Here is a 12,201-nt window from a genome sequence, read left to right as displayed (position 1 = left end):
ATGTGGAATAGGGGAGAGAGATACATGGAGAGTAGGAACAATCTCACTAGTCAATTCTACCTTCTACAAATTCCCAAGTTTCTCAGTTGCTAAGACAGAAAGAAGCCCAGAAACTCAGACCTTCCTGCTGCTAGCTCCACCTCCTACATTACTGATCTGGATTGGTTCCCCTAATCCAGCCCCTTTCCCAGTCTTCCAACTCATTGGGACATCCCACTGCCTTTTAATATGAGCTCTCCAGGGAGACACACCTGAAAAGAGATAGGAGACATAGCTGGGGAGATATTTATAGGTAGGAGGAAGTAGAGTAGTAGGGGGCATAAGCAGATATAAAACCAACCTTATACAAAGAATTACTTTCTCCAAAAAAGGATCCAGAAGAAATACATTTTTTCCATAGAGGATGAGAACTAAATAGCCTTATCTCCCATTTTTATTTCACCAAAGAGAATCACCTTGAAATGAGAGTAGAGAGGGCATCCCCTTAGTACCCAGAGCTTGAAAACAATGTGCCTATTTCCTCCCACAGGACACCAAGATGCCACCAAAAATCAAAGGAAAGATATCAAAAGCTGGGGGACAGAAAAAGAAAAAGAAGAGTCAAGGTGAGTCAGGTGGATAGAGGTTGGTGGGAATAATACCAGTATCTTTGAAGGTAATTCTATTCTATACACGAAAAGCTGGGATTTTTTTTTTTGCTCTATCTACCTAATTTTAATTTAATCTTAGAATCCTGCTCCTCTTCACCATGGCAGAATTCAGTCTGAGCCTATTCTTCCTCCTAATCTTGGTTTCTTCTTTTAATCCAAGGGTATCCAAAGAGCAGGGTTAAGGGATGGGGAAGCATGGATTTGTATCTCCAATTGAAGACCCATCCTCCATTTATTCCTGTTTTCAGGGACCAAGATTCTGTATGAAAACAAAATTCAGGCTCCCTTGGAATCACCAGAGATCCAGAATTTCTTCTAGATCAGCCTAGCTTCTTTGTGACCTCCTCAATTTTTATAATTGTCATTATTTTCCATCAGCTCCAGAGAGAGTCCACAATCGACACCTTTAGTTTATCTGGTTTCCATGAAACTGGACCCACTTCCTGTTTTGCAATATAGAAGGAGTCAAGCACTAAGTCTGAAGAGCTTGGTTTTTGTGTGAATTATTGTGTAATCTTAGACAAATTCACTTTACCTCATCATTATAAAATTAGGGAGTTGGACAAGTAATAAAATCCCTTCTAGCTCTATATCTTTGATCCTATGGTTTCTCCTTGCCAAGGACAGATGCTGAAGCTGAGGCCAAGCACAGAAGAACAGCCCTGGAGATGGACATCCTCCATGACTTTCTGGGTAAGGGGACAATAGAGGAAATGACCCCAGGAGATTGTTCTATTCCCTTTTACTCCTTGGTACCTATTGCAAATTATCTAGCTAAATAGATAGTTGAGGGAGATTGTTTATGTGGGAAGTCTAAGTAATGAAGATCAGAATTATAATTATAATCCTTACAGAGATATGAGGATGCCATTTTCTATGGAACAGAGTAGAGAAGGAATTTATTTCAGAAGAGTGCCTAGTAGATTCTAGGGTGGGAGAAGTGGAAATAACTCTAAAACCTTGGACAAATACAACTTTAAAGTCTCAAGGAATAGGAAGGTGAGAACTCCAACAGTGCGGTGGTATTACAAGGCTGAGGACTTTACTGGTGGCACCCCTAGCTCTTCGGCGGGATGAGACTCGCCAGGCTATAGCTGGCAAAGAACGACTACGAGAGAGGCTGCAGGAGTTGGAGGCTGAAGTGAAGGAGGCTCGGAGTGATGGAGAGGCTGTGTACGCAGGTGAGAGGAGGGATCTCAGATTACAGGATGACATCACAAATTCTGGCATTGGGCTTTCTCCACTCAGCATAAATTGAATAAGGCTCTTGTAGCCTCTTAGAAAGAAATTTCCCAGTGTTCATGACCCTTCCATCCCACAGTGATTATAGAACTGGAACGGAACAGGGCATCTGATTATCTGTCTTCTTTCTGTAATAAATTTCCACCTTTTTGATGGCTTTACAAGCAGAATTTTCTATATCCATTATCACTAAGTCAACTTTCTATACTATCATCCTCCATATGGAGGTTCATGTTCATTTCTGGATACCACACATTAAGAAGGCTGAACGTTAGAAAGTATCCAGAGGAGCACAACCAGAATGCAGAAGGACCACTAGATCATGACAGGATGATCAGATGAAGAAACAGGGAATTTTTAGCCTAAAGAAAATTTCTAGGGGAAATGAACCATTTTCTATTATTTGAAGAACTGCCCTATGAAAAAGGGATTAAGTTTGTTTTTCTTAGATACAGAGAATAGAACTAAAAACAATGGGTAGAAGCTTGAGAGGAGCAAAGTTAAGTGTGATAAGGAAAAAAACTTCATAAAATTCAGATCTATACCAAAGAAGACTCTCTCTCTAGAAATCTTCCAGTAAAAGCTAGGCAACAACTTGATGTGTTGGAGGAAGGGCTCTTGTTCTGGTAAGGACTGGACTAGATGGCCAATGATGTCTTTTCCAATTCTAATTCTATGATCTTCCTTACTGGTTGTGCCTCCCACTCTTCCTCCTATCTCATACCCCAAGAAATGAATCGGCAGTACCAAGCCCTGAAGGAAGAGAGTGAGACACAAAGCCATCGGCTGGAAGAGGAAGTAAAGATCCTCCAGAAAGAACTAGGTATGAATATCCATCTCCTAGATGGGTAAGTGACCAATCTGTGTTCTAAGAAGGGGCTTTATAGCAGGGCTAGAACTGGACCAATGAGCTGAGGTGCACAGGAACAAAGGGATGAGCCTGCACGCTTTTAGGTGGGATATCCAGTGGCATCCTGACTCTTGGAAAAGTGCAAATGGGACAGATTCTCCCACAGGCCACGGAACAGCCCCTATCCAACTGGACTTCACATTGCTCATTAATCTTCTTCTGGCTCCTCAGAGACGTGTCAAAGAGAGGCAAAAACTGCTAAGGGAGAGGCGGAACAAGCATTAGCAGAGAGAGACAAGACCCTTGCTCAGCTGCAGGCCTATGTGACAGACATGGAGGCTAAGTATGAAGAAATTCTACATGTAAGTATCATCCAGTAGGCACTATTCTTGAGCCTAATCCTCCTAGGCTTCCCTAGACTCACCTTCCCTAGACTCACAAATCAGTTCCTAACTAGCCCTTCAGATCTTCTTGGAGAAGATAAAACTTGACTTGGAGATGGGCTGCAAGGAAGAGGCATTTCCACAGGGGTCAGGGCCCCCATCTCTCTCAGTAACATATAGTGGCAAGGCTGATTTAAGCTCTGGCAGTAAGGGCCTTAAGGAAACAATGGGAGGGGCAGCTAGGTGGTGCAGTGGATAGAGCACCAGCCCTGAATTCAGGAGGACCAGAGTTCAAATCTGCCCTCAGACACTTTACACTTCCTAGCTGTGGGACCCCTGAGCAAGTCACAACCCCAATTGCTTCAGCCAAAAAAAAAAAAAAGAAAAAAAGAAAAAAGAAAGAAAAGAAAAGAAAGAAGAAAGCAGTGGGAGGGAAGATGAAATTACAAAACTCATTCATTCACTCATTCTCTTCTGTGGGGCTCAGACCCAGTAAAAGATGATTCTGCTTTACAGCACAGCCTGGATCGGCTTTTGACCAAACTGACAGCAGCCAAGCTTGAGTGGGACGCTACTGCCCTGAGGCTCCATGACAAGTACAAAGAACAACTTCAGCAATTTGGGCTCAACCCCCTGGACCTCTGAAACTGGGGACCAGTGGACTTTAGGGCCTTCTAGGCTCCCAACAATAAAGGTTTTGTGCTATAGTACTGAGCAAGAGGAAGCCTTTCTCCAACTGAGAACCTTCTCTAGATGAACCTGGCATGGGGGTGGGGGGGAAGAGCTATTAGTTGTGAGAAAGCATATTGGGTTGGAGGCAGAAACACTTAATTAACACTTTATCTACTGAGTTATAGGGAAAGAAATGCTGGCAAACCCATTCCATACATGGAAATAGTGTCCACACTCTTTCCTCCCAGGACTCAAGGAATCTTGGCCATTGTGTCAGAGGCACAAATTCAGCCGCAGACATTTACTAGCTATGTGGTCCTGGGCAAGTCACCACAGTTTCCTCAACTACAATAGAGATAATAGCACCTACCTCTAAGGATTGTTGTAAGGATCAAATGAAATCATGTATGTAAAAGTTTAGCACAGAGCCTAGCCCACAGTAAGACTATTTAAATATTTATTCCCTTTTTCTCCCTTTTCCTTCCTGCACTCCAAAACAGCATGGGCAGCCAGACTTGTGGGAAAGGTAATTTCAACAGATTCAGAATCACCTTGGCCAGGTACTTGTTACCCTAGAATCCCAGTGTCCCTTGCTTTACCCATAGATCATGAAGGAAGAAAGGAAACAAGCATTTATCAAGCATTTTGTACATATTTCATTTGATCCTTACAGCACTCTTGGAAGATAGGTGCTATTCCTATTTTATAGTTGAGGAAACTGAGGCAAAGATTAAGTCACTTGCCTAGGATTATCCAGATAGTGTCTGAGGCCAGATTTAAACTCAGGCCTTCCTGGCCCCAGATCTGGAGCTCTGTGAATTGATATCATGAAAAGTGAATTATCACAGAAGAAATTATGATACCAATCTCCATCTTTAATTGAATGTTCAGCATCATCACACATCAATGTGGGCACTGGCCCCACCCCTCAGATACAATCCAGGAAATCCTAGTCTTTACAAGCCCTACTCTCCCACTCTCCCTTTTTCTTAAGGGGTCCCTGGTCCTCTTATATACCAACATCCCGCATGTGTCTCCTGGCTGGGAATGTGGATAGGATATTGTTGACAACAGAGCAAACCCAGTGCATTTAGGCAAAGTTATTTCCTTCCAACCTCTCCCAGGGAGTGAAACCCAGTGTAGTCCTGTGGGGACATCCCAGCTCTCTAGAGTCTCCCAGGAATTTCTTCTGAAATAAGTAGACAAAGCCACATCAGACAGATCCACACCAGAAAGAGTGTTCTATAGCTTCTCAGAGGGAAGAATCCAGTCCTAGGTTTGGGAAGGAAAGAAGATAATGATTGAGGACCCAGGATCCAATGGCCATTTGCTTTCCCCCACACCTCTCAGGTCAGGAATCTCCATGAAGAGGGCATAATCTCTATTCTGCAACTCAGTTCCCCAGCCTTGGTGCCCTCTATTCTGCCCATGTGTTTAACACTGGGAGCTCTATACTGTGGTCCCTTCTCTCTTTACGCTCTCCAATTTCACCTCCTTTCTCTCCACATCTCTGAATTCTCACCGTTCCTGGCTCCAAAGAGCTGCAGGCCTTAAGACTTCGTCTTCCCTGGGTTGCCAGTCTCAGGTGAAGGGGTGGCTTAGCATCAGGCAGCTGCTGCACCACCTCAAGAACATTCTCCCTCCTCACAGTTATTCCATTCACCTCCAGGATGACATCCCCCGTGTGAAGCCCTGCTCGGGAAGCTGAGCCCCCTGGGGTCACCTGGGAACAAAAGCCACAAGCAGAGTCAGTACACAAAGGTGGGAGGGCCAGAAAGAATGAGCATCTCTAAGGATGTAACAGAGGAGATATACAACACAAGATAGCATGGAAGACTGGTTATGGGCTGGGTGCGCCATGCTTCTGCATGCAGACTCCTTTAGAAGTAGGAGCTAACATCAAGGGATCCAGGGCACACCACCTGGGAAATGATGATTTCAGGTTTGTCGGCCCCACAACTGAGTCGGAAACCATAGCCACCATTAGTTCCTGGGCTCAGAAGGCATTGACGGAAGCTGGGGAGGGCAGGAGGAACAAGAGAGGTAGGAACTTCAGGTGCTGAGGCCAGATTGGTTGTCCAGGATGTTTGTTCCTCCACTTGGGATAATGAAGGAAGCATCTGGTGAGAAGCTGGACCATCTGCTTGCAGACCAACATCCTCCAAGAAGAGGAGGGGAGACAGGCGGACCTAAACAGAGAGAGAACACAAACCTCTTGTTCCACTGCCTTGGTTCCTTTTAGCTCCCCCTCCCCAGGCGCTAGGTCGTACCATGCTGAAGAAGCTGTCAGCATCTGGGTCCACAACGGTTAGGGAGAGATGACAGCCCTGGGCTCGGATCCTGGTCACAGCCTCCTCATGGCCCAGTCCCTCCACACTATCCCCAGCCACAGCAACCAGTCTGTCCCCAGCCCGCATCCCAGCTTGATCAGCTGGCAGCCCTGGGTCCACCTCCCATAGAAACTGCCCTGGGATACAGACATGCTTATTGCTCCTTCTCTCAGGGCAGGGTTACAGACATGGACAGCTCAGGAGGTAGACATTGACCTGTTGCTTGAATGGACAATCTCCTGAGTTGTGGGGGAGGGCATGTGTGCCAACACACATGGAGAACACAAGGATATGTGACCTTCAGTTCAAATGGGGACATGTTAATAATACCTGGGGACGGGAAAGGAGGGAAACAGCTCCCTCCATGTGCCTGGAGGAGATAGATAGGTTCTGCCTTATGTGCATGCTATCCCCTACTCCTCACCCACCCACCACTCTCATTCCGTGGTTCCCACTCACCAAGCTGCCCACTGGGGCCTTTCTCCTCTCGAAGCAAGAACCCAAAGCCCTGGGGTCCTTTTTCTAGATGCAACTGGCGTGGGCGAGCAGGCAGCCCCCAGCCCTCAGCCAAGGGGGCAGCCAGAGGTAAGCCTAGCTGACGGCACCGCTCTTCCACTTCTGGCCCTGCCACCAGGAGGGTTACCTGCTCCCCGCTCTGCCGAAGCTGTGGGAGCCCCCAGACCAGACATAAACTTCCGGCTCCCCCAGCTCATCTCCTCCCAAACAGGAAAAAGGACATTGAGGGGTGCTTGGGGCACCATGCAGTCCCAGCTCAGTGAAAGGCAAGGGATAGAAGGGATGTATAAGGGACATAGAAGCTTTAAAAGGAGGGGTCTTGGTTCAGCTTAGGATCATGGATCAGGAGTTAGAAAGCACTTCAGAGACCAAACCTTTCTTACAGATAGGGAAATAGAGGTCAGGGAAATTGTGACTTTTCTATATACCAGAAGTGGGATCTGAACCCTTGACTTCAGAGCTTGTGTCCTTCCTGATACATCCAAAGCACATCCTCCATCACTGAGGTGAGATTGGTTTGCTGTGAGTATGGGTGAGAGAAGGAGATCCTTCCCCTTTCCTCCCACCTCCCCATCTATGGATGCGCTGTCCAAAGGGAGGAGACATGATGTCCAGATGGGAAGTGAAAAAGGCGGGGGAAGAAGCTCCGTACCTTTCTGCTGAGCTGACTGTGAGAAAAACTCTCCACACTGATCCCATTGACTTCCAGCAACCGAGCCCCCTGGGGCACCCCTGCCCGCTCGGCTGCTCCTCCACAGCTCAGCATCAGCCAGAAAAAGCCCCTTTGTCCTGGGAGCAGAGAACAGGGCTCAGGCTGCCGCCTGCCCAGGACAGGTCCTTGACTGGCTGCCCCCCCATTGAAATCATCAGAACCAGTGCCCACCATGGGAGAAACTAAAGCCAAAGCCACCCTCATCTTTCACCACGTGGCACAGCCGAGGTCGGACACTAGAATCCAGGACGGGGCAGAGACGGGCACCATTGACCTGATGAGCACGAGCAACCTCCTCCACGTTTCCTGCCAACACCGTCAGCAGCACCCGGGGACCGCTCGCCCGGATTCGCCGTACCACCTGGGCAAGGAGGGAACCGAGGGAGCCTCTGAGGGAAGCGCTCAGAAGTGCCACATCTGGGCACGTTCCCATTTAAAAGGCCTCCCTTTCCCCTCAGAGTACCACTTCTCCCTAGGTCTTCACCCAAACTCCTCTCTTCCCCGGCCGCTTCTGTGACAGGAAGAGAACTCGTGGGGCTCCTGTGATGGTACCGACCAGTCCCGTGAGTCACCGGCCGGCCCTCTATGGCCCTGCGGGGATTTCTCTCCCTGGCACTCCCCCCTAGACAACCTTACCCCATGGTAGTCCTCGTGCTCCACACTGTCCCCATTGACCCCCAGGATCCGGTCTCCATCCTGAAGTCCTTGGCACTGAGCAGAAGTGCCTGGCTCCACCCTTCGCACTATGTGCCCACTCTGGCTCAGCTCCTTATGCAGGTAGAAGCCAAATTTCCCCCCCTCATGCTTGCTCAGCACACAGAAACGAGGGCGTTGTGGGCCCCAGGAGTCTGTCAGGGAAGGAAAGGCCAGACTCAAAAGTGGGAGCAAGGGCCATTCCATCACTGTCCCAGGGGCACTGCCTTCCCCTCTAGGGCAGTCGGAAATACCAGCACAAACAGTGGAGAATAAGGGACTCTCACCTGTGGGGTAAGAGTGTCTACCACATATAGGGCAGGGCGTAGGGGACTCTAACGGCATGGGTTTGGAGAGAAACTGATAAGGCCCCCATAAGTGGCTGGGGGTTCTCAGGGGACAAAAGAGGGTGGTTGCTATGGAGATGGGTGTAGGGAAAAGCTGGGGTCCTTTTCATTTGAGGGGAATAGATATATGTTGGGGTCAGAGAAAATTACCAAGCTGGTCATGGTCATCGACTAATGAAAGTGTGGGATTATCAATGCCCAATTTTGGATTAAATGTAAACTTCCTGTAAGGAGAGAGGTAGAAAGAAGGAAGGTACCATTCTGGGCACCATGTTCAAGTCAAGTTTCACCAAAGGCCCACCCCAAGCTAAAAACATTATTTTTCTCTTCTTTCCAATTCCACCCCACCCCCACTAAGCACAATAGAAATGATATTTCCTACCTCCTTTTCCTTTCTTCCATCCCCTTAGTAGAAATGATATTTCCTACCTCCTTTTCCTTCCTTCCATCCCCTTAGTAGAAATATTTCCTACCTCCTTTTCCTTTCTTCCATCCCCTTAGTAGAAATGATATTTCCTTCCTCCTTTTCCTTCCTTCCATCCCCTTAGTAGAAATATTTCCTACCTCCTTTTGCTTTCTTCCATCCCCTTAGTAGAAATATTTCCTACCTCCTTTTCCTTCCTTCCATCCCCTTAGTAGAAATGATATTTCCTACCTCCTTTTCCTTTCTTCCATTCCCCTTAGTAGAAATTATATTTCCTACCTCCTTTTCCTTTCTTCTATCCCCTTAGTAGAAATGATATTTCCTTCCTCCTTTTCCTTCCTTCCATCCCCTTAGTAGAAATATTTCCTACCTCCTTTTCCTTTCTTCCATCCCCTTAGTAGAAATGATATTTCCTTCCTCCTTTTCCTTCCTTCCATCCCCTTAGTAGAAATATTTCCTACCTCCTTTTCCTTTCTTCCATCCCCTTAGTAGAAATATTTCCTACCTCCTTTTCCTTTCTTCCATCCCCTTAGTAGAAATGATATTTCCTACCTCCTTTTGCTTTCTTCCATCCCCTTAGTAGAAATATTTCCTACCTCCTTTTCCTTTCTTCCATCCCCTTAGTAGAAATGATATTTCCTACCTCCTTTTGCTTTCTTCCATCCCCTTAGTAGAAATATTTCCTACCTCCTTTTCCTTTCTTCCATCCCCTTAGTAGAAATGATATTTCCTACCTCCTTTTCCTTTCTTCCATCCCCTTAGTAGAAATATTTCCTACCTCCTTTTCCTTTCTTCCATCCCCTTAGTAGAAATGATATTTCCTACCTCCTTTTGCTTTCTTCCATCCCCTTAGTAGAAATATTTCCTACCTCCTTTTCCTTTCTTCCATCCCCTTAGTAGAAATGATATTTCCTACCTCCTTTTGCTTTCTTCCATCCCCTTAGTAGAAATATTTCCTACCTCCTTTTCCTTTCTTCCATCCCCTTAGTAGAAATGATATTTCCTTCCTCCTTTTCCTTTCTTCCATCCCCTTAGTAGAAATATTTCCTACCTCCTTTTCCTTCCTTCCATCCCCTTAGTAGAAATGATATTTCCTTCCTCCTTTTCCTTTCTTCCATCCCCTTAGTAGAAATATTTCCTACCTCCTTTTCCTTTCTTCCATCCCCTTAGTAGAAATGATATTTCCTTCCTCCTTTTCCTTCCTTCCATCCCCTTAGTAGAAATATTTCCTACCTCCTTTTCCTTTCTTCCATCCCCTTAGTAGAAATATTTCCTACCTCCTTTTCCTTTCTTCCATCCCCTTAGTAGAAATGATATTTCCTACCTCCTTTTGCTTTCTTCCATCCCCTTAGTAGAAATATTTCCTACCTCCTTTTCCTTCCTTCCATCCCCTTAGTAGAAATGATATTTCCTACCTCCTTTTCCTTTCTTCCATCCCCTTAGTAGAAATGATATTTCCTACCTCCTTTTCCTTTCTTCCATCCCCTTAGTAGAAATGATATTTCCTACCTCCTTTTCCTTTCTTCTATCCCCTAGTAGAAATTATATTTCCTACCTCCTTTTCCTTTCTTCTATCCCCTTAGTAGAAATGATATTTCCTTCCTCCTTTTCCTTTCTTCCATCCCCTTAGTAGAAATGATATTTCCTACCTCCTTTTCCTTTCTTCTATCCCCTAGTAGAAATTATATTTCCTACCTCCTTTTCCTTTCTTCTATCCCCTTAGTAGAAATGATATTTGCTTCCTCCTTTTCCTTCCTTCCATCCCCTTAGTAGAAAAGATATTTCCTTCCTCCTTTTCCTTCCTTCCATCCCCTTAGTAGAAATATTTCCTACCTCCTTTTCCTTCCTTCCATCCCCTTAGTAGAAAAGATATTTCCTTCCTCCTTTTCCTTCCTTCCATCCCCTTAGTAGAAATATTTCCTACCTCCTTTTCCTTTCTTCCATCCCCTTAGTAGAAATATTTCCTACCTCCTTTTCCTTTCTTCCATCCCCTTAGTAGAAATGATATTTCCTACCTCCTTTTGCCTACTTCCATCCCCTTAGTAGAAATATTTCCTACCTCCTTTTCCTTTCTTCCATCCTTTTAGTAGAAATGATATTTCCTACCTCCTTTTCCTTTCTTCCATCCCCTTAGTAGAAATGATATTTCCTACCTCCTTTTGCTTTCTTCCATCCCCTTAGTAGAAATATTTCCTACCTCCTTTTGCTTTCTTCCATCCCCTTAGTAGAAATATTTCCTACCTCCTTTTCCTTTCTTCCATCCCCTTAGTAGAAATGATATTTCCTACCTCCTTTTGCCTACTTCCATCCCCTTAGTAGAAATATTTCCTACCTCCTTTTCCTTTCTTCCATCCTTTTAGTAGAAATGATATTTCCTACCTCCTTTTCCTTTCTTCCATCCCCTTAGTAGAAATGATATTTCCTACCTCCTTTTCCTTTCTTCCATCCCCTTAATAGAAATGATATTTCCTTCCTCCTTTTCCTTTCTTCCACCCCCCATAACAGAAGAATAGAGAGGCTCTCTCAAACTCACTGAGTTAATACGGCTGTGTCCTGGAGATCTGGAAGGGGAAGAATAGAGTGAGAGCAAAGTACATACAAAGTACATACACGCCTTGACCAATTCTGGATCACACTACCAGAATGATCTCTATCATTATCTGACCCCCATTCTCATACAGCTTAACCCTTTGCCCCCAAGCTTCTTCTCTAACTCCAGGATCCCTCGCACAGATACATAGAAGTAAGTACACATAGAATGTGAATGGAGCAAATATTTATCCTGTCATAATTACTTTCTCCCAGATATCCATACCACTAACTCCAAGATACCAGGTGACTCCCCACTCTGAGCATCTCCCACCAAGGTCCCCTCCTTATTAAGAGGTACTTCATTATGCTGTACCTGTTGCTGCTTCCATGTCGGAGTCGAGTGCTCAGAGTAGGGACAAGGTCCACCACAAGCAGCTGACCCTCCTTTTCCTCCCCCAGTCCCGCCTCCTTCAAGACGCTGCTGAGGTAATGGTTAACGGAAAGGAACCTTGCCTCCAAGGAAATGAACTTTCTCCCATCTCCCTTCTTAGGCCCCAACTTTCCCTAGAAGATGCCCATCTGCCACTGTTCAACCAGCTTTAGGAGTCTCCCTCTGGTCCATTCTGTGTATTTTAAGCCAAGAAGTACAGGTACTATCATTCTGAGCCTAAAGATAAAGTTGAGATGAACAGTGCCGGCCCTGCAGCAAACCATGGGCTACTATTTCTCCAAATGATCCCCATTAGTCCCCAAAGCAAGTCGGCTTCTCTGCTGTGATCAGAGAAGGAAAGAGAGAGATGGGAAAACTTATGCTTCTTCTTGTCCCAAAACTCTGAAGAATGGAGCCCAC

At 45.7% G+C, this 12,201-nt stretch overlaps 2 protein-coding genes across 5 annotated transcripts; one reads left to right on the top strand and one right to left on the bottom strand.

Moving 5' to 3' along the window:
* The first annotated feature begins 205 nt into the window (after positions 1-205).
* On the top strand, positions 206-3,840 carry DRC12 (dynein regulatory complex subunit 12 homolog). Of its 3 annotated transcripts, XM_074302371.1 has the most exons (7): positions 206-292; positions 530-605; positions 1,278-1,343; positions 1,712-1,831; positions 2,623-2,715; positions 2,974-3,104; positions 3,642-3,840. In XM_074302371.1, the coding sequence occupies exons 2-7, from the start codon at positions 539-541 to the stop codon at positions 3,768-3,770; spliced, it is 606 nt and encodes a 201-aa protein (XP_074158472.1). In that variant the 5' UTR covers positions 206-292; positions 530-538; the 3' UTR covers positions 3,771-3,840. The 3 variants fall into 3 exon arrangements, with proteins under 3 accessions (XP_074158472.1, XP_074158470.1, XP_074158471.1); XM_074302369.1 differs by having other exon boundaries at positions 253-605; positions 1,273-1,343; XM_074302370.1 differs by having other exon boundaries at positions 255-605.
* An 814-nt stretch (positions 3,841-4,654) lies between these two features.
* NHERF4 (NHERF family PDZ scaffold protein 4) lies at positions 4,655-11,858 on the bottom strand. Of its 2 annotated transcripts, XM_074302367.1 has the most exons (11): positions 11,725-11,858; positions 11,353-11,380; positions 8,546-8,619; positions 7,992-8,203; positions 7,527-7,716; positions 7,296-7,432; positions 6,587-6,791; positions 6,068-6,264; positions 5,720-5,986; positions 5,320-5,520; positions 4,655-5,069 (listed from the first exon to the last, which is right to left on the bottom strand). In XM_074302367.1, the coding sequence occupies exons 1-11, from the start codon at positions 11,738-11,740 to the stop codon at positions 5,040-5,042; spliced, it is 1,557 nt and encodes a 518-aa protein (XP_074158468.1). In that variant the 5' UTR covers positions 11,741-11,858; the 3' UTR covers positions 4,655-5,039. The 2 variants fall into 2 exon arrangements, with proteins under 2 accessions (XP_074158468.1, XP_074158469.1); XM_074302368.1 differs by lacking the exon at positions 6,587-6,791 and having other exon boundaries at positions 6,068-6,259; positions 11,725-11,851.
* Positions 11,859-12,201: the final 343 nt, after the last annotated feature.

The sequence above is a fragment of the Sminthopsis crassicaudata genome, chromosome 3 (assembly GCF_048593235.1).
Source record: "Sminthopsis crassicaudata isolate SCR6 chromosome 3, ASM4859323v1, whole genome shotgun sequence".
Classification (NCBI taxonomy): Eukaryota; Metazoa; Chordata; class Mammalia; order Dasyuromorphia; family Dasyuridae; genus Sminthopsis; species Sminthopsis crassicaudata.
This window is presented reverse-complemented; position numbering and strand designations above follow the sequence as displayed.